The sequence below is a fragment of the Pelobates fuscus genome, chromosome 3, assembly GCF_036172605.1.
Source record: "Pelobates fuscus isolate aPelFus1 chromosome 3, aPelFus1.pri, whole genome shotgun sequence".
Lineage (NCBI taxonomy): Eukaryota > Metazoa > Chordata > Amphibia > Anura > Pelobatidae > Pelobates > Pelobates fuscus.
In genome coordinates this window covers 71,083,892-71,102,812 of record NC_086319.1, presented here as the reverse complement: position 1 = coordinate 71,102,812, position 18,921 = coordinate 71,083,892, and the positions used below count along the sequence as shown (strand labels likewise).

General features: G+C 39.1%; 1 protein-coding gene across 1 annotated transcript in view; it reads left to right on the top strand.

The window, feature by feature from the left end:
* Positions 1 to 580: 580 nt before the first annotated feature.
* Positions 581 to 18,921, top strand: part of SLC5A8 (solute carrier family 5 member 8) — a 31,109-nt gene continuing 12,768 nt past the window's right edge. Inside the window, exons 1-9 of the mRNA XM_063447174.1 lie at positions 581 to 1,376; positions 3,923 to 3,988; positions 11,330 to 11,381; positions 12,329 to 12,396; positions 13,713 to 13,867; positions 15,372 to 15,512; positions 15,891 to 16,020; positions 16,517 to 16,605; positions 17,302 to 17,414. Of these exons, the coding sequence (XP_063303244.1) occupies positions 1,026 to 1,376; positions 3,923 to 3,988; positions 11,330 to 11,381; positions 12,329 to 12,396; positions 13,713 to 13,867; positions 15,372 to 15,512; positions 15,891 to 16,020; positions 16,517 to 16,605; positions 17,302 to 17,414 (1,165 nt within the window). The 5' untranslated portion in view covers positions 581 to 1,025. The remainder of the gene's footprint in view (positions 1,377 to 3,922; positions 3,989 to 11,329; positions 11,382 to 12,328; positions 12,397 to 13,712; positions 13,868 to 15,371; positions 15,513 to 15,890; positions 16,021 to 16,516; positions 16,606 to 17,301; positions 17,415 to 18,921) is intronic.

Sequence of the window (18,921 nt, the reverse complement as noted above, 5' to 3'; positions counted from 1 at the left end):
TAAATTTTCGTATTGCTATATATGAGTCATAATTCAAGAGAAATAAATATAAATGTAATATGTTGGTGTAATAGACAACCGCAGTAACAGTAAAGTTTTATCTACTTGATCCCAATATAAAAAGATTATTTGTTTGATTCAATGTAGGGTTATTTGTGGTAACCAATCTCTCTTACAGTAAGGGATATGTTTTGTTTACTCAAAGCACATGACATGTATTTACTAATGTGCCTTAGTCATATCATTGTATTATTCTCATTAAAGTAATATGTCCTTCCCATTGCTGTTCGTTTCCCTGTAAAGGTTGTAAAAATCACAGTAGGTTGAAATCGTCCCAGAGAAGGGCAGTTTCCTATTAAACTCAGGTTTAGCTATAAATACCTGCATGATAAGGTACTGAGCATTTAAACACATGGAGGTTTTTTTTTCTCTCTCTCCTGGGGATGGATAAGGAAACAGCTCTCTCTTTCATTGGAGGAGAGGAGAAGATATTAAGTTTCACCTGCTGAGTTAAGCCCTCCCCTGTCACCCTTAGTATTTAATAAGAGCTGATCTCAACTCAGTCTCTCTATCCTGAGCACCCCCCTTACCCCGTCACTCTCCACAAACCACCCCAGCTGTCACTGCTTTCCACTGCTTGGGGACAGGGGTTAGCCTCCACTATTCTACTCCATCACCAGCCCAACTCACATATTGCTTCTCATCTAGAGCTTCTATTCTCTAATTCCAGCATGTACCAGAACATCTCTCCTGTGACCTTCTCAACCTGATACCCCACACCAGCCAGCACTATCTCACTTTAGCACTAACTCTGCATTGTCCCTGTGGGTGCCACCCTGATACTCTTATAGTGCATGGTACCTGGCCAGGCAGGTGTTTGGGAACCACCATCAGGGCAACTTACTGTGAACACCCTGAGCCACAAGCCACCCTTAAGCCTGCACCTTCTCACCTCCACTCATCCTGTGGCTGTTCCTGAGGATCTCCAGTCCATACCTGACTCAGTGCTCCCCTGACACCCCACCATGGGCACCCCAGGAGACATTGGCTCCTTCACCGTTTGGGACTACCTGGTTTTCGCTCTAATGCTAGTCATCTCTGCTGCCATTGGGATCTATTATGCTTTTGCGGGGGGCGGACAGAAGACCTCCAAGGACTTCCTGATGGGCGGAAGAAGCATGACTGGTGTACCGGTGGCGTTGTCTCTGACTGCCAGCTTCATGTCTGCTGTTACAGTGCTGGGTACACCGGCGGAGGTGTACAGATTTGGAGCCATGTTCAGCATTTTTGCTATCTCTTACGGTATCACTGTGCTCCTCTCTTCAGAGATTTATCTACCAGTCTTCTATAGGTTGGGGATCACCAGTACTTATGAGGTATAGTAACTTGAGCACTTGTCTTCACAGCCATAGTCAGGGCTTTATTCTTCTGATATATGGGGCATTTACCTTCATTCCATCCTGCATGTGAAAATTATCAGGATATTCTGGAATCTGAACAACTTGTAGAATGTTCAGTTGATTCTGGAATTGAAAAAAGCTTGTAGAATACTCAGGAGATTATGAGATGAGGACAATTTGTAGACTGTCCAGGTTATTATGGAATCAGAATAGCTTGTAGAATGTTTAGGGGATTCTGGAATCAGAACAGCTTGTAGAATGTACAGGGGATTCTGGAATCAGAACAGCTTGTAGAATGTACAGGGGATTCTGGAATCAGAACAGCTTGTAGAATGTTCAGGTAATTCTGGAATCAGAACAGCTTGTAGAATGTACAGGGGATTCTGGAATCAGAACAGCTTGTAGAATGTTTAGGTGATTCTGGAATCAGAACAGCTTGTAGAATGTACAGGGGATTCTGGAATCACAACAGCTTGTAGAATGTTCAGGTAATTCTGGAATCAGAACAGCTTGTAGAATGTACAGGGGATTCTGGAATCAGAACAGCTTGTAGAATGTTCAGGTAATTCTGGAATCAGAACAGTTTGTAGAATGTACAGGGGATTCTGGAATCAGAACAGCTTGTAGAATGTTCAGGTAATTCTGGAATCAGAACAGTTTGTAGAATGTACAGGTAATTCTGGAATTAGAACAGCTTGTAGAATGTTTAGGTGATTCTGGAATCAGAACAGCTTGTAGAATGTACAGGGGATTCTGGAATCAGAACAGCTTGTAGAATGTTCAGGTAATTCTGGAATCAGAACAGCTTGTAGAATGTACAGGGGATTCTGGAATCAGAACAGCTTGTAGAATGTACAGGGGATTCTGGAATCAGAACAGCTTGTAGGATGTTCAGGTAATTCTGGAATCAGTTTGTAGAATGTACAGGGGATTCTGAAATCAGAACAGTTTGTAGAATGTACAGGGGATTCTGGAATTAGAACAGCTTGTAGAATGTTGCATTTTGCATTTTATCTTTGTTAATGTCTTGCACAGCCTGGTTATTTATTAATACTGAAGCATTGCTTTTTGGCCAGGGATAAGTTTAATCATAGTCCAATTAAACGTACCCACGACTAAGGTGTAGTGATTCATTTCTCACCTTGACAATTATCACTTGTTACACTATATTATTTTATCTCTAAGCAGCTACTTACGTATAACATTGATTTATTGTCTGCTTCAGTTTTAAAGTTACATTGGGTTATTATCTTAAAAATATAAATGACTTCAGCCTAAAATAAACCCACATCAGCTAGAATCCAATATATGATTTCATATGTAGAGCTCTTAGACACATTTCTGAAATAAATGGTGACTAGGAATATTATTATTATTATTATTATGATATTTATATAGCGCCATCAAATTCCGCAGCGCTTTACAATGGAATATGTTTTATTCATAGTAATATTGCAGATCTCATGAGCGCAATACAAATTGTTATAGGTTAACATCTATTGGCGTTGCAGTTGCAATTAAAGGGATACTATAGTCACCAAAACAACTTTAGTTTAATAAAGCTGTTTTTGTGTATAGATCATGCATCTGAAATCTCACTGCTTAATTCACTGTCATTTAGGAGTTAAATCACTTTTGTTTCTGTTTATGCAGCCCAAGATGTTAACTCAGATGTTAACATGCTTTAAACGTTTTTATCTCCTGCTCCATAAATTTTGCTTTAATTACACACAGGAGTCTGTTGCAGGGTCTAGCAAGCTATCAACAAACAAGTAGATAAATAATTCTAAATTAAACAGAATTTGCAATAAAGGAAGTGTAAGCATTAGATCTAACGTTACAGGAAGTGTTTAGCTAGGCTGTGTAGTAACATGCAGGGAGGTGTGACTAGGGCAGCATAAACAAAGTTCATTAACTCCTAAATGGCAGAGAATTGGTCAGTGAAACTTCAAAGACATGACCTATACACCAAAACTGCTTCATTAAGCTAAAATGTTAGTGACTTTGAAAAATCTCAGTTAAAAAGTTGAGTTGGGAACAATCCTTAACTTGGTTACATTTCTTTATAAATGCATTGCTTTAATTTTTGCAAATTTAGTTTTCAGTTAACTATTTCGTGACTTGTCCCCAACTGTGCTGATGATCTCTGCATGTTATTGTATAAAGTCTGAATGCTTTTGAAGAAATCGTAATGTATCAAATAGAATCTCTTGGAAAAACATAAGGATCTGTTCACTAAACATGGAATCCCAAGGGATTTACAAATATGGGCATATGTTGTAATTTTCAAGTTTTTTTGCAAATATTAATCCAAAAATATCCCTGTTGAAGAATTATTATTTTGGCCTAACATTTGCAATTCCCTTGATCAATATCCACGATTTCTGATTTAGTGAATAACGTCTGTAGGTTATTTTCTACCTACCAGTAGACCATTACATTATTACATCTTTACTGAATGTAGGGTGGAAACGTAAGGTTACTAAGATAAATTAATAACTAGATCTTTCTTTCACTTTTAGTACCTGGAGCTGCGGTTCAATAAATTTGTACGTCTATTTGGAACAATCCTTTTCATCATACAGATGGTATGTGGAAGTATCAATTCATAATCTGTCTATTCCCATTAAATATTATTCTAGAATTCTTATATTGTTGTAATTAATCCCATTACTACCAACTCATTTAAAAAATAAAATAAATAGCATAACATTAATTTGCAACATAGGATGTGTATGTAGCCTATGAAAATAAGTGAGCTCATTGCTGTATTCTATTGAATCAGAAGCGTGATTAACATAAGGGGATTGCCATAGACATTACAATTAAAGGGAATAAAAGTGATTTGCAGAAAAAAAAAACATAAACCTTGCAGATTTAATTTTTACTGCAGGTACTCCTCAAGCACAGAGACAGCTCCTGAGCATCAGATTACAAAAAATTATAGCTGTGCTTTGCAGCATTACAATGATGAATGACAGAAACATTTTTATAAAATTTGCCATAATTAAAAAGAAAAACATAATAAATCATAAATAATTACAAGGTGTGTTCCCTAAATACAGTAACAGGTTTTGAGAGTAAGATTAAGTCAGATTATTACTGTATTCTATGGAATGACACTGGTGAAATACAGAAGGGAATGCCTGTAGACCTTATTAGAAATAAAATAAAACTGCTTTGAATTAAAAACCCCAAAATAGACTATACAAATGAATACTGTGAGCATTCTCCAAATACAGTAATAGTTGTTTTTTGGGGGGGCTTTGGTGGGTTTCTTATACATGGCGATGCCAAAAGAAAAACATTGGCAAATATACACAGTGAGTGAGTCACAGCATGTTACAGGTATAACAAATGCTTCGAGTGTTACACCAATTTTTAACATTTTCCTTTAAGAGTGAGAAGCCGATTAAGGCCAGGAGCCTGGATATCACTGGGATCGATTTTTTTTTTTTAATTATAGACAGAGTACTATATTAATGAAAAATAAAGAGCAATAATATCACAAAGAAAAAAATACAACAGATTTAATCGGGCAATTAATAAGCTCTCTGCATTTGATACCCCTTACCAGGAGGGCTACATGGGAGTTGGCAGGCGTGAGACTTTAAATCAAAAAGACAGTGAAATATATTGTTGGCTATGAGAACTTTATGCAATGAGAAGAGATACATGTGTTGAATATATGAAAAATGGTAGAAACAGAAAACTGAACATGTGGACAAAAAATGCCTGTATCCATAGAATCCCCAATCCTACTCAGGTTCCGAATTATCCTTCCATATTTCCTCTAGAGACAAAGGGGGATGGATATGTTTGTCGGGTCCCAGACATGGGTGTCGGGTTGTCTTTCTGAATCCTTAGCAGGTACAGGCAGTCCCAAAGCCCTAAGGAAGGCAGTTGCCTCTGCGTTTGAAGATATGCAGTCCTGTTATGAGTAATTGCTAGGAATATTGGTGGCATCCATCCAGCTGACCGCAGTTGGCGTGTTACAAAGTTAAGAGACCTTTGCCACTGTAGAGTGCACCTTGTTAGATCTTGATAAAAAGTAAAGTTGAATTCCTCAAAAGAGTAAGGTGTCTTGCCCTGCAACGTTGACATGATGTGTCTCTTGTGATGTCAAGGTGAACAGCGGATGATAACATCTCTTACTGTGGATGGTGGTGGTCTGGGTGACTTAAGCAAATGGTATATCCTGCCGATGGTAAACATCTTAGCCAAGCTAAGGAGGTAATATGGATGCCATAAGGTGTCTTGTGTATTGTAGGAGCTCCTTTACACTGATGTTGTCCGCAATGCCTCTGATATCATGGTTATTCTGGCTAGACCTATCGTCTCAAGCAGTTAATTAATCAACACTCATTGAAAATCAGGTTTATTGTCAAAATTTACAGACTTTCAGCTGCAATGAAAAATCTAACAAAAGCAAATATAATAGCTCTACACATTGAATGATTCTGTCCCTTCATGGCAAGCATCTTTAGTACTTAGTAGACCACCCTTTTGCTGTTATAAACTGCTGCAAGCAAGATGCATAGCCAGACACCATGGGCTGGAAGCGTTCTTGAGTAATCTTAGCCCATTGCCCATGAGCACTGGTCTCGATTTCAGTAATATTCTTTGATTTGTGTGCTGCAACCGCCTTGTTCAAATCCCACCAGAGATTTTCTCTGGGGATCAAGGCAGGTATCTGTGATGGCCACTGCAGAATTTTGAAGAATTAAAGGTATGCTTGGGATCATTGTCTTGTTGGAAGGTCCAATGACGCCCAAACTTCAGCTTCCTCACAGACAGCATGACGTTTATTCCTAGGATTGCCTGATATTTTAATGAATCCATCTTGCTTCCACACACTGCAGGTTTCCAGTGTCAGCGGATGCAAAGTAGCCCCAGAGCATCACCGAGCCACCACCACGCTCAACTGTAGGCAAAGTGTTCTTTTCAGCGTATGCTTCATTCTTCTTCCTCTAGACATACCACAGATTTATTGGGCATAAAAGATCCAGGTTTTTTTTTCATCGTTTCACAGAACAGAATCCCAAAACTTCTGTGACCTATTTATATAATTTTGAGCATAGTGGAGCTGACTTTTCTTGTGCTTTTGGGTCAGTAGTGGTGTACATCTTGGAGTTCTGGCATGGAAGCCTTCTGCGTTTAGTATGCATCTTACTGTGCTCACTAAAACCTCAGTGCCTGTTGCCACTAAGTATTGCTGCAGTTCTTTTGTAGTCACTTGAGAGTTTTCACAACCTGCCTTCTCAGAAATCTAGTTGCAGTCAAGATTGCTTCCTTTTTCAGCCACGTCCAGGTAGTGTAACCACTGTTCCTTCAACTTTGATTTGCAAACTATGCTTCCAACTGTGTCCTTAGGAACACTGAGTGCCTTTGCTATCTTTTTAACCCCTTATGGACACATGACATGTGTGACATGTCATGATTCCCTTTTATTCCAGAAGTTTGGTCCTTAAGGGGTTAAATCATGGTACTTGTTTGTGAAGGGCGATGTTCTCTTCTCTTAACTTTGTAAACCATTCTTTTGACTTACCTATATTTCTAATATGCATCAAACATCATTCAACAAGCCCCTAGCCAGTTTAGTTCATTTAGGTGTTTAAGCTCAAGTACATCTGGTGCAACTAATGTGGCCCTTAATTAGTTATATCAGGTGTGCTGTAGACAACACCTGTTTTGCATATTTGTGCTGTTGTGAGGGATTCTTTTTAGGGGGTTGAATAATTTTGAGACTGGAGAAGTCATTATAAGTTGCATTTTCAGTTGAATTTGGGGTAACCACTTGAAGCATTCGTTGTGTTGAGCTATTCCAATTGCTTTTGTTTGATTTGTTCATTGCAAACAGTTGAAAGTCTGTACATTTTAACAATAAATCTGATTTTCAATTGGGGTTGAATTATTTTGATTACAAATGTATGTTGAGTAGCCTGAATATTCTGGATAGAGTCTCTCACAGGGTCTCACAGAAGCCATACTGTGCTAGGTCAATAATGTCCTCCTCCGAGGTGTGCACCCTGTCTGTAATCGGTTGCAGATCAGCTTTAATCACCGCCAGCCGATTCTGTATGTCTAATAAGAGATTCTGGATGTCTTGTTTGGTGGCTGGGGCTGCCCCATTCAAGATTACTGGAGGTGCTTACACATACCATTGAGGCGAGGACTGCATGGGTGGGTCATTGTGAACGCATCTCTGTGATGTACCTGAGGCATAAGGGTCTTCTATAGTAGCCATCTAGGGCTGGGTCACTAGAGAAGACACACAATGTCTCTGGTGTTGGTAGGTGTATCAGCTGATGGTTTCTGGGAATGATTTACTCAATTTAAGACATCCTGCACAGCAGGCAGAAATATTGTTTTTTGCCATATACACTAGTTATTCTTTTTATTAGTTATTAAAAAATACCCTATCAAACAATTCACACACCCTACTTATGGGTATTGTAAGAAACATGATGGTCTTATTGTAATAAAGTTCCTTAAACTGCTGTGGAGACCCCCATTATATTGTCAATCCAGTTTTTAACTGCAGTTGGTCCATAAAGATTCTAAGATGGAGCATATTAAATAAGCTACGTATGAAGTAACAGTTCACTGCTACGAGAACCTACCGAAATGTTGTTCGGAAATGTATCAAGTGTACATGCTGTTTGTGCTCATTTGCATACATGTCATTGGATAGTGGGAGTGTTATAGAAACATAATGTTTCAGAGCTGAATAGAAGCAGCTATATTGGTCTTCCCTAATTGTGACTTCTAGGATCATGAATGGTTTCCCTCTGATCTATGAAAGATCTTGTATAGATTACTCATACAAAGTATGCATGTTGTAGAGCTTCAGTATGATTTTTATAGCACACATTCATCATTTACTATGAGAAAACTTGTGCAGCCACACAGTGCATAGATGTCTGTGAGTAGATTCATTCATAAAAAAAAATGAATGAAGCTACTCTGCAAGTTAACACAGGTCATTTGTGTGTCTTCTTGGCTAGTTGGCTGGCTCGCTGGCTATAAATACAACTGAGAATCACATTGCCTGTTACACAACTTCTCAGAAAGATTATTCTTATTCAGCAATGGTTTTCCCATAAGGTCATCTAGGCCATGGCCTCGAGGCGGCAGGCATGAGAGGGGCAGCACGGCCAATGGGGAGATCAACAATCTACCTCCGCAGACAGAACATTCTTGGGATTCTTGGAAATTCAAGGATTTTTGCCGCCCTAGGCAAAAGTAAAGTTTGCCGCCCCCCCTCCATGTGACTTCACAATGCCCCACCCATATGATCTGCCATGTTAACTAACGCCAGTGCTGCAGTGCCGCCGTGTTTACATTAAAAGGCCTGCAGGGACAGGCTATAGACACCATAACCACTACATTAAGCTGCAGTGGTTCTGGGGACTATAGTGTTTCTTTAATGTGAGGTAAATTAGAGATTAGTGCCACGAATAATATACTAGATTGCCTACTTACAACCAGATGAGGATGATGATGGGCTCTAGCTGCAGTCTGGCTCCACTGGTCTGGTGTAGAACAGGCTCTCTGGAGGCTGTTTGTAACTGTGGTCACAAAAATCAATGTTCTGGGAGAACGGGAAGCAGCTCCATTTTTGGGGGGCCCTTTACACAGCTCAAGGTCTGGGTCCCAGGGTCCACCTTCATGTTCCACCAATGAGTTTGTTCACAGGGGGTGGAGTGTGTAGGGGATGTCCTGATATGTGTGTAAGGAATGCATTGTGTGAATCTGTGTTTGTATGTGTATGGTGTGCAAGGTGTGTTTCTGTGTATGTACGGGATGCAGTGTGTGTGTCTGTAAGGGGTGCATTGAGTGTGTGTAAGGGGTGCATTGAGTGTGTGTAAGGAATGCATTGTGTGTTTCTGTGTGTGTAAGGGATGCATTGTGTGTAAGGGTTGCATTGCTTGTGTGTGTGTGTCTGTGTGTGTGTGTAATGCATTGTGTGTTTTTCTGTGTGCAAGGGGTGCATTGTCTTTGTGTGTAACGGGTGCATTGTGTGTGATTGTGTGTGTATGTGTGTGTGTGTGTGTGATGGATGTAAATCTCTCCCCCCTCCCTTGTCACTCTCTTCTCCCCCCTCTCCCTCCCTTGTCACTCTCTTCTCCCCCCTCTCCCACCCTTGTCCCTCTCTTCTCCCCCCTCCCTTGTCACTCTCTTCTCCCCCCTTGTACCTCTCTTCTCCCCTCCCCAATCTCATCCCCCCTCCATCCCCTGTCACTCTGTCAATTTCCCTCTGTCAATTTCTTTCTCTCCCCCGTCCCTCTCAATTTCCTTCTCTCCCCCCTCCCTGTCAATTTCTTCCCCCTGTCAATTACCCCCCCTGTCAATTCCCCCCGTCAATTCCCCCCCCCCTGTCAATTTCTTCCTTCTCCCCCTCCCCTACCTCTGTTGTAGCGTGGCCGAGCTCTGTATGGTCCGCGGGTACAGGGAACTTTTGTTTCCTGTACCCGGCCGGACTAACAGGAAGGGCACACTCAGTGTGCACTTCCTGTTAGTCCGGCCGGGTACAGGAGACAGATGCTCCCTGTACCCGTGGACCATACAGAGCTCGGCCACGCTACAGTGAGGGAGTGACAGGAGGGAGCGCTGAGCGCTTCCCTCCTGTCAGCCCCTCTCCTCATGCTGCGCCCGGGCGGTGCGCCCTCATGGACGCACCAGCCCGGGCAAAGCTGCAGCCGCCTAAGGCTCTCTACAGAGCGCTCGGGCGGCTGCAGCATGAGGGGGGCCGGCGCTCCTGGCGGCGTCCCTTCCCAAGGGGTGCCCTAGGCAGCTGCCTAGTCCGCCTAACAGGTAGCGCCGGCCCTGACCCCTGGTGGTTGCAGACAACATGTATTGCTCCTGCAAGTGTTACAATTGGTTACCATTGCAACACTCCTTGGGAACGAGTACCCACTTAACCATGAAGGGTCAGTATTTCCCCCTCCCTGGCTATGTATATGTATATTTTATATCACTCCATCAAGACATACTAAAGCTCATTTCTCCCCCTCAAAACACACAGCCACTGTCTTCCCCAACACACAAAATAGTCCCCAAACACATGCTACAGCACTTATCTCTCATAAACACAAGCACTACAGCCTCTATCCACATACAGCTCTTAGTCCTGTGCACACACACACATACTACACCATAAACAGTCTTGCTTCCGCACATGCTACTGTACAAGAAGCCTCCCTCATTATACGCAACCCCACTCTCAGCATCCCCACAAGCAGCTTCCCCCAGAAACAAGCACCACTACAAGGAATTTCCCCCCACACACACCACAAGCAGCCTCCACACACACACACCCTCTCCCAGCCTTGTCCCACTTATCCTCCAACTACCCATCTAGTCACATTCACCATCCAATTTAACCCCAAACTAGTAGCCTGCACACATCCAATCAAATACCCCCAAATTACATAACCCAAATGAGATGCATTCACCAATCTACTCGAAAGTACTAAAGTTTATGCATATATCCATTTTTGATGGGATGTGCATTGAGAAAACTGCCCTTCGGTAGCAGGAAGGGTAAATCTGGTATTGTTCTTATTTTGTACTGCCATTATCTATACAGCAGTATAAAGTGTAACAGAGTGGTGTGCAGACTCTTCTTGCATGTGTATTGTTGCACCTGAGTCAAGCTATTTACCCTCAGAGTTGTACTGCCATCTAGTGGTATTTGTGCTACTTACTCCAAATATTTATAGTTTTATTTACTGAACTGTTTTGTGTATTTTATTCACAGGACATAAAAAAAAAGTATGTATTCTTTAAATAAACAAAATGTTATCTTGCATATATTGTCTTTACTATTGTCATAGTTGGAACTGGCTGGAAGCTCATCAAAATGACGAAGAAGCTATGATACACAAATCTGATTATTCCATCTAATGTTTGTTTTCCTTCTCTAGATTTTATATACTGGAATAGTTATTTATGCTCCCGCTCTGGCATTAAATCAAGGTAATCTGTCTGTCTGTCTATATCTTTTTATCTATCTATCTATCTAGCTATCTATCTATCTCTATCTGATTCATAGCTGTCTCAGATCTAGGCATGGCAGTCCAGACTTCTTTTAGCTATTTCTAATTCTTATATTATGTCAGATCTACTCTCCAAATCTGTCCCCTTTGTTTATGCTAACACCCTATCACTCGACTTGATTGTCAGTTGTTCTTCTCTCTTCATTCCATGTCATCTCTCCCACTTTCTTTACAATTCCCATTATCCTCTCAGCAGATTTATTGCTACCTTTATATTGCCTCCCATTGTCTTTCTTTTGTCCTCCCTTTTGCCAGCTGCATTAATTTCCCTTCTCTCCCAGGTGATGTCCACACCTTCAACTTAATGTCTGCTTCCAACTCTTTTTCTGCCCTCCATTTCTTTGTCTAGTACTCTTAGTTCTCTTCCTCTCCCCTATTACATATGCTTCAATTTTCCGGTTTCCGTCTTAGCAAATTGTTGTCTTCGCTCTCCTGTCCTCCATCCTTGGTATGTTCGAAGAATTTATATACTTGTCTGTGAACAGTTTCTACATTATCGTAAGCAAAGTTATGGTCTTGCAGCCACCAGGAGACACTCGATAGATGTCACATCAGGGTGAGGCCATTTCATGTGACCTGATATGACCAACCTCTGATGTCCTTAGCATCAAGTGCCTCTGGTGAAATCTAAGTTTCAGCAATAAGAGAGCAAATAATCTGCTATCTACTTCATAAAGGATACACCGGTTCCCCCTCTGACTCAATCCCATAAACGGGTACCTAGAGGACAAAAAATATTTATATTGTTTTGTTCTTTTTTTAAAAACTCAAAAGACAATCCTAGGGATTAAACATCATATAGAAGAGGGCCTACTGTGAATTTAATTGTTTGGATTAAATATATTTAATATTTTGTATTCTTTATAGTCACCGGCTTTGACTTATGGGGTGCAGTTGTAGCAACAGGAGTGGTGTGCACTTTCTACTGCACAATGGTAAGAACTTATTTTTAAAGATCATAATGTTGTGCTCACTTATCTATGTATGAATAAATTCACCTGTCTGTGTTTTTATTTGCTTATGTAATAAGATTGTTAATATATTTACACATTTGTTTTAAAGAGGGACTAACGTCAAGTATTTTTAAATCCAGTACTATACAGGCCATATTTTGGTAACTTGTTGTTTTTCAACATTATAAGCCTTGATTTACCATAGCAGAGTAATATTAGTTATATTTATTATGCTTGTTTCATAAGGCAGTTCAGTACATTTCCCTTAATGGCATGAGTAAAAATGAGTAATGTACACTGATAAGGATGATCTAGGTGATAAGGATGATAAACCAATGTAGGTGTCCACTGTTGACAAGATCTAAATGACTTGATCAGGAGGTATGTGTGGGTACTTCCATTCTTCTTGTCAACACGAGTTGTATGGACATACATTACACAAGCATGTACTAAAAATATTCTACAAACATTAAATGTTCTCAGTCATCTGACACTACTGGAATATTGTTGATTCATTATCCAACCATCGGTTTCTTTCAGATAATTGCTTTTTTACGCTATAATTTCTTTCCTAAACTTTTTTGATAGTATTAATATATTTATGGATGTGCAATATTAAGTAATTCTCAAAACCATGAAAGTGACTGTTTTTATGTTAGCTACTATGACACTTTAAATTAGCGTTGGCTTCCTGCTACGTTTCGTAGAATTGGAGTACAAAACACTTTGGTTGAAAACAGAAGAATTTAGTTCTGATTGGAGGAGACCAGGTTTGGAGATTGTTAGAAATAGGACAAGAGTTTTGTTCTGGGATGTCATTTACCAGTGATTTCAGTGTAGACCTGTATAGGGAAGAAAAAGGTTTGCTCACAGATGGAAGAGCTTGCATTTGGAAAATCATCAGGAACAAAAAACAAAAACTCCATCAGAACACATGAGTGAAAAGTGAGTGCATATGAGGAAGGAAAGTGTGAGGACCTCTATTGCTTCTGCTAGATCATCTACTGTAGAGGTTCTACTGCCACAACAGCTGACTCAATTACTACTAATTTCTAAAGGTTAATTTTCACTAGTTTATCAGATTATGAAAATCTTTGGTGAATTCCATGTTTTGACAGTGCACACGTTATACAGGTTATTTACTAGCCTGGAAATTGCAGTCAATTGACCAAGACATTGGATATTTTTAGCCTTAAATATCCGAATAAGAATTTTTTTTAATGTTTCTAATTTTAGGCAAGCCACGTTTACATATCCAGTTTATTAGATATTTATCTGTTTTATTTATTGATCGCTAGGGTGGCCTGAAAGCAGTGGTATGGACAGATGTATTCCAAGTTGGAATCATGGTTGCTGGATTTTCTTCTGTAATTATCCGAGCGGTAGTTGTTCGAGGTGGAATCGAACCTATCTTGAATGATTCTTACTATGGAGGCAGACTGAACTTTTGGGAGTAAGTCTTTTTAAAAACATTTATTATTGTCTCGTAGTATTTCATGCCTGTGGAAAGCGACCACAGATTATCAGCATTATTAATTATTATTAGAATCGTTATTATTAATGTATTAAAGTGGCTTTGTCACTTCATAGTATTTCATAATGATATAATCTTTATGAAATAATCTTGCAATCTCAACACAATAGAAAGATACTGTGAGACAAAGTAGGGAGCTCCACTGTCAACTTTTGTCCAATCCCAGCAGCTGCTTGAAGTTACAGCTGTGGGATTTAGGCATCATCTTGCTTATCACAAGATGTGATCTATGGAGGCTCCCGTGTTCTTACAGGATCCTCCACATACCTCAGTGTTGTACACTCATCTATGCACAAGAGTGCAGCACTGATGTAGTTCTTGGCAGAAGAAGCTCCAGTAGCTGACGAGGGTACACCGAAAAAGATGGCAGCAGGACAGACACCTTCAGGTAAGCATACCTATCTTGCACTGCACCCCATAGCCACCAGACTCTAAGAAGAGATGTCACCGCCTTAAGTGCTAATATATGAGATATATTGGAGGGAATGCAGCAATCAAGATAACAATGTGACAATTTAAAAATAAGAAACAACACAAAATTTGTGATGGAGAGGAAAATAAGGTGGGGGTAGCAAAAAGGAATTAAACATGATGACAATAAAATATAGAGTGAAATGAAATGGCTGTCAGGAGATTGAGAAGGTGGAATAATGGTCTTAAGGAGAGAGAAGCTTAGTGGGGACAGACGGTTACAAAAAATATACGGGACAAGGGAGATGGGGAAACAGCTATTGTAGGACAAGAGTTTGTAAAATAAATTTCCTGGAGAAGGAGTCAGAACAGTTCCAGAATTGATATACTTTTTACCTACCTTGTACCAACTTATTCCTCCACTGACTTTGAGCAGTCTTGTTAGAAATACTTATTGAATGTCCAGCCATATTTTATCTGGTGAAATTTGTTTCTTTTTGAGGCATAACTTTGTCATCTAATCTTCGCATAAATTCTAGGCCAAAACAATTGAGCTGGAAATATTTCGAACTCCAGAGAATATATTGTGCAGCTTCACTTTTCTTCACAAATGCACGTGGGAGCCAGGAGCAAAAGGCTTTCTAAAAAGATAGGTTTGCATTACTGGAGATAGCCTTGAGTTTCCAGATAACGTATTATTGTCACTGCAAGATGTCCCGGCCAAACCTAAACTGCAATACATCATCATCTGGTTTCACTTACATGTGCCATGTCTGCTCACCACGAATGCGTTGGTGAGACTCCATGTATTTTCTTGTATTTAAAAGTGTGTTAATTATGAACTTGTGTTTTGAATAGCTACACTTAGCACTGTGTATGTCCTTATTGCAAAAAGACCTGAACGATGTAATGCTACAACTAATTGAAAAGAGACAAGTTTGGTAAGATAAACAATCCTGAACTACAATGTTTGTCAGTTTCAATCAATATGCACTTCTTTTTTCCTGTTTAGTTTTAATCCCAATCCACTGCAGAGACATTCCTTTTGGACTATACTCATCGGAGGAACCTTTACGTGGACCGGAATCTATGGTGTCAATCAGTCTCAAGTCCAGAGATACATTTCATGCAAATCCTTATTTCATGCAAAAATGTGAGTTTCTCTATCCATTCTAAATCTTTATTTTCTGATATATAAGAGCATTCTCTGCGTGATTGACAGCTTAATTTCTAGCTCCTTATTTTAACATAACACATAACACTATACCACAGCAGAGATTGAAGTGGTTCTTTTTATTGAATCAAGCTTAAGTTGTATGAAGGGGGTGTAAGCAATATAAGGAATATCTTTATTTCCATCTGTCTGTCCGTCTATTCATCCATCCATCTATCTAGAGATAACTAACTAAAGAAAGAAATTGAGAAGTCTGTCACTGTTTTCTTGCAATATGTGAACATTTTACTAGGTTATCAGCCAGGAAATGCACATTGATTACTTGTTTAATTTACTTTGCTGTTTCTATCATCACAGGTCTCTTTATATTAATCTTCTTGGACTCTGGGCAATTCTGACCTGTGCAGTATTGAGTGGGTTGGCTATGTACTCAATATACAAGGATTGCGACCCATTTACTGCCAATTTTGTGTCAGCCCCAGATCAGGTAAAAGCAAGACATGTTAGAGTCCTAGATACATTCTGGTACATGTTTATAAATAGGCACATGCACATATACATATACACCATTTGCAAATCCCATTGTAGGCTGGATATTATTATCATATATCTGCATATCTTACAATATTGGTAGGTTGGATAGGGAGAGTTAAAAGATACACAAGTGGTGATTGGAGTTAAGAGACACACAGCTGGTGAGTGGGAATTAAAAGACACAGAACTAGTAAAGGGTGGTTAACTGAGACACGTAAGGAGGTAAGGGGTCTAGGAGAGACACATAAGAGTGGCCAGGAGATACACACAACAGGAGTGGGTGACAGAATATCTACTGCATACAATTCCTGCAAAAGGTTGCTAAATGTCCTGCTCCAACTGACAACAGGTACAAACAATTTCTTTCTAATGATGTGTACAATTGTACTTTTGAAATGCTCAATTACTTTGATAACATGCATGTAAAATGTACATGTAATTACTTTTAGCTGATGCCCTATCTCGCGTTGGACATTCTAAGGGACTATCCTGGACTTCCAGGGCTGTTTGTCGCCTGTGCATACAGTGGAACCTTAAGGTATGTCACTGACCATTACAATGTATTAAAAGGTTATTGCAACCAAAAAACTGTGTTTTAATAAAATACTATTTTAGACAGAGTAGCCCTTACTGTCTTGCCCCCTTCCTCCCCCTTACTTGCAATCCAGCCCCAATTTCTCATGGCAGCCCCAATACCCCTTCTTTCAGGCTGGGTAATGACGCTGCCAGGTGTGAAGTTCCACCTCCGGTGGCAACGTGCTATATGTCTATCTGTGCATCTGTGCAGAATGTCATAGTGAAATGCTACAGATGCAGACTTCAAGCACCATGACCACTTAAAAACAGTGAAGTGGTCATGGTGCTTTGAGGATCCCTTTAATGATAGATATTGAATTGCTTACGTATTAAATCAAAAACTGTTTTGGTGCTTTGAATATTGTGGCAAGATTGTATTTACTGCAATAGAAAGAAAATATAATTCTAGTTCCATTTGTATTAACAGTGTTCTAAAACATATAGTAGAATAAAAAAAGATCAGTTTGGAGCGACGGATGAGCCACTGAAATATTTTTTTCAAATCCTGCTCACAATTTAGCAAATTGTTACCACGATATAGGTATAATATTGTACATATGATACAACCCTCTAGAGCTCCATAGATTAAATGTAAGCTTGTAGGTCAGCCATAACAATGTACTGCAATTTTAGAATGTATGCGTTTGTTACTTTACAGCACTGTGTCGTCGAGTATTAATGCTTTAGCTGCCGTTACTGTAGAAGACCTTATAAAACCTTACTTCAAATCGCTCAGTGAAACCAAGCTATCCTGGATTTCTAAAGGAACAAGTAAGATTTTCAATGTTTGCTGATCACTTCGCGAGAGCAATGCTATCTGTTTGTTCTTATATTTTTCTAACAATTGGGTATCACTTGTTCAAGCATTAGCAAACATTTCACAATAACGAGCGCTGAGCCAATGAATCCATTGTGAAAAGACATAAAGAACAGCACACAGCAATGTGCACAGGTACACAACTCAGGGGAACAATTAATTGCATTTGATAACAAAGAAAATCTAACTGAGCTTTTTCCATGCTGAGGAAATGACCTTTAAATGTGCTTATATTTATAGAATATTTCCTTATAGTGTGTAGGGTTGGATGGGGATTAGTGTGCTCTTGTGCTTAGCCAAATTATGCTAGGAAATGTCACTATACTAATGGTGAAATACACAACAATCAACAATTTGTGTTCAAGTTTAAAGCAATTCTTTCATTTTTTGTTAATACCTTTCTAAAAGGGACACTCTAAGTACCTAAACAACTTTAGATTAACCCCTTAAGGACACAGCTTCAGAAGCTGGACATACCCTTAAGGACTCAAGCAATTTTTGCATTTTTTGCTGTTTGTGTTCAAATGCAATTTGCATCTCTCTCATTTACTTTATCAACACATATTATATACCGTTTTTAACTCAACAAAAAGGGCTTTAATTTGATGTGACATATACATATATAAATTCTCATTTATTACAAAAAAATGCAAAATAATGTGGAAAAAAACAAAAAAAAATTTTTTCCCCAAGTTTTGGCAATAATAATGTGTGTGTAATATGTCCAGCTGAGGAAAAGTAATTCAAAATAAATTCATTTATGTGTCTTGATTTACAAAATGCATAATATGTTTAGGATTTCAGTTTATTTTGAAAGTTACAAGTCACAAACTACAAGGTCTAAAATAAAATTTCAATGTGAAACAATTTTAGAAGTTGGTATGTTTGTCTTAGAAGTTTAATACCCATTACAGGAAGCAAAATTGGCACACAAAAGTATATATTTATATAAAGTAGACATCACAGGCTATTTACCTAAGGTTAGTTTGACACTTTTTGCGTAGCCATTTCACCACCAATCTCTGCTAAATATTGGAGTAAAATTTTATTTTTTCTCTATTTTTGGTATATACACACATTACAAGGTTTTTGTAATGTGTATTTCGCAAAGCTAGTGTGTGCTATCCCTGTACAGAACCCCATATTGTGTTCAGCTACATGTGCTGAGTAAAACGATAACCCCATTGTATACCTTTTCTGTGAAGCTACAATGCCATATAAGAGACCATGCTATTTCAGTTTCTATAGTTGGAATTTTCATAGATGGTCATATGTCTGATTTTGTGGCATTTGACTGTTCAAATAACCCCACAAAGGCCTTCCATTTGAGAAAGACACTCCAGGGTATGTTACTAGGCATATATTATACCTTAATTTGCCACTATTTTTTCACCAATTTATTTCAAATGTTGTGGTGAGAATTTTTTTTTAATTTTTTTGCATACATGTTGCATTTTCGCT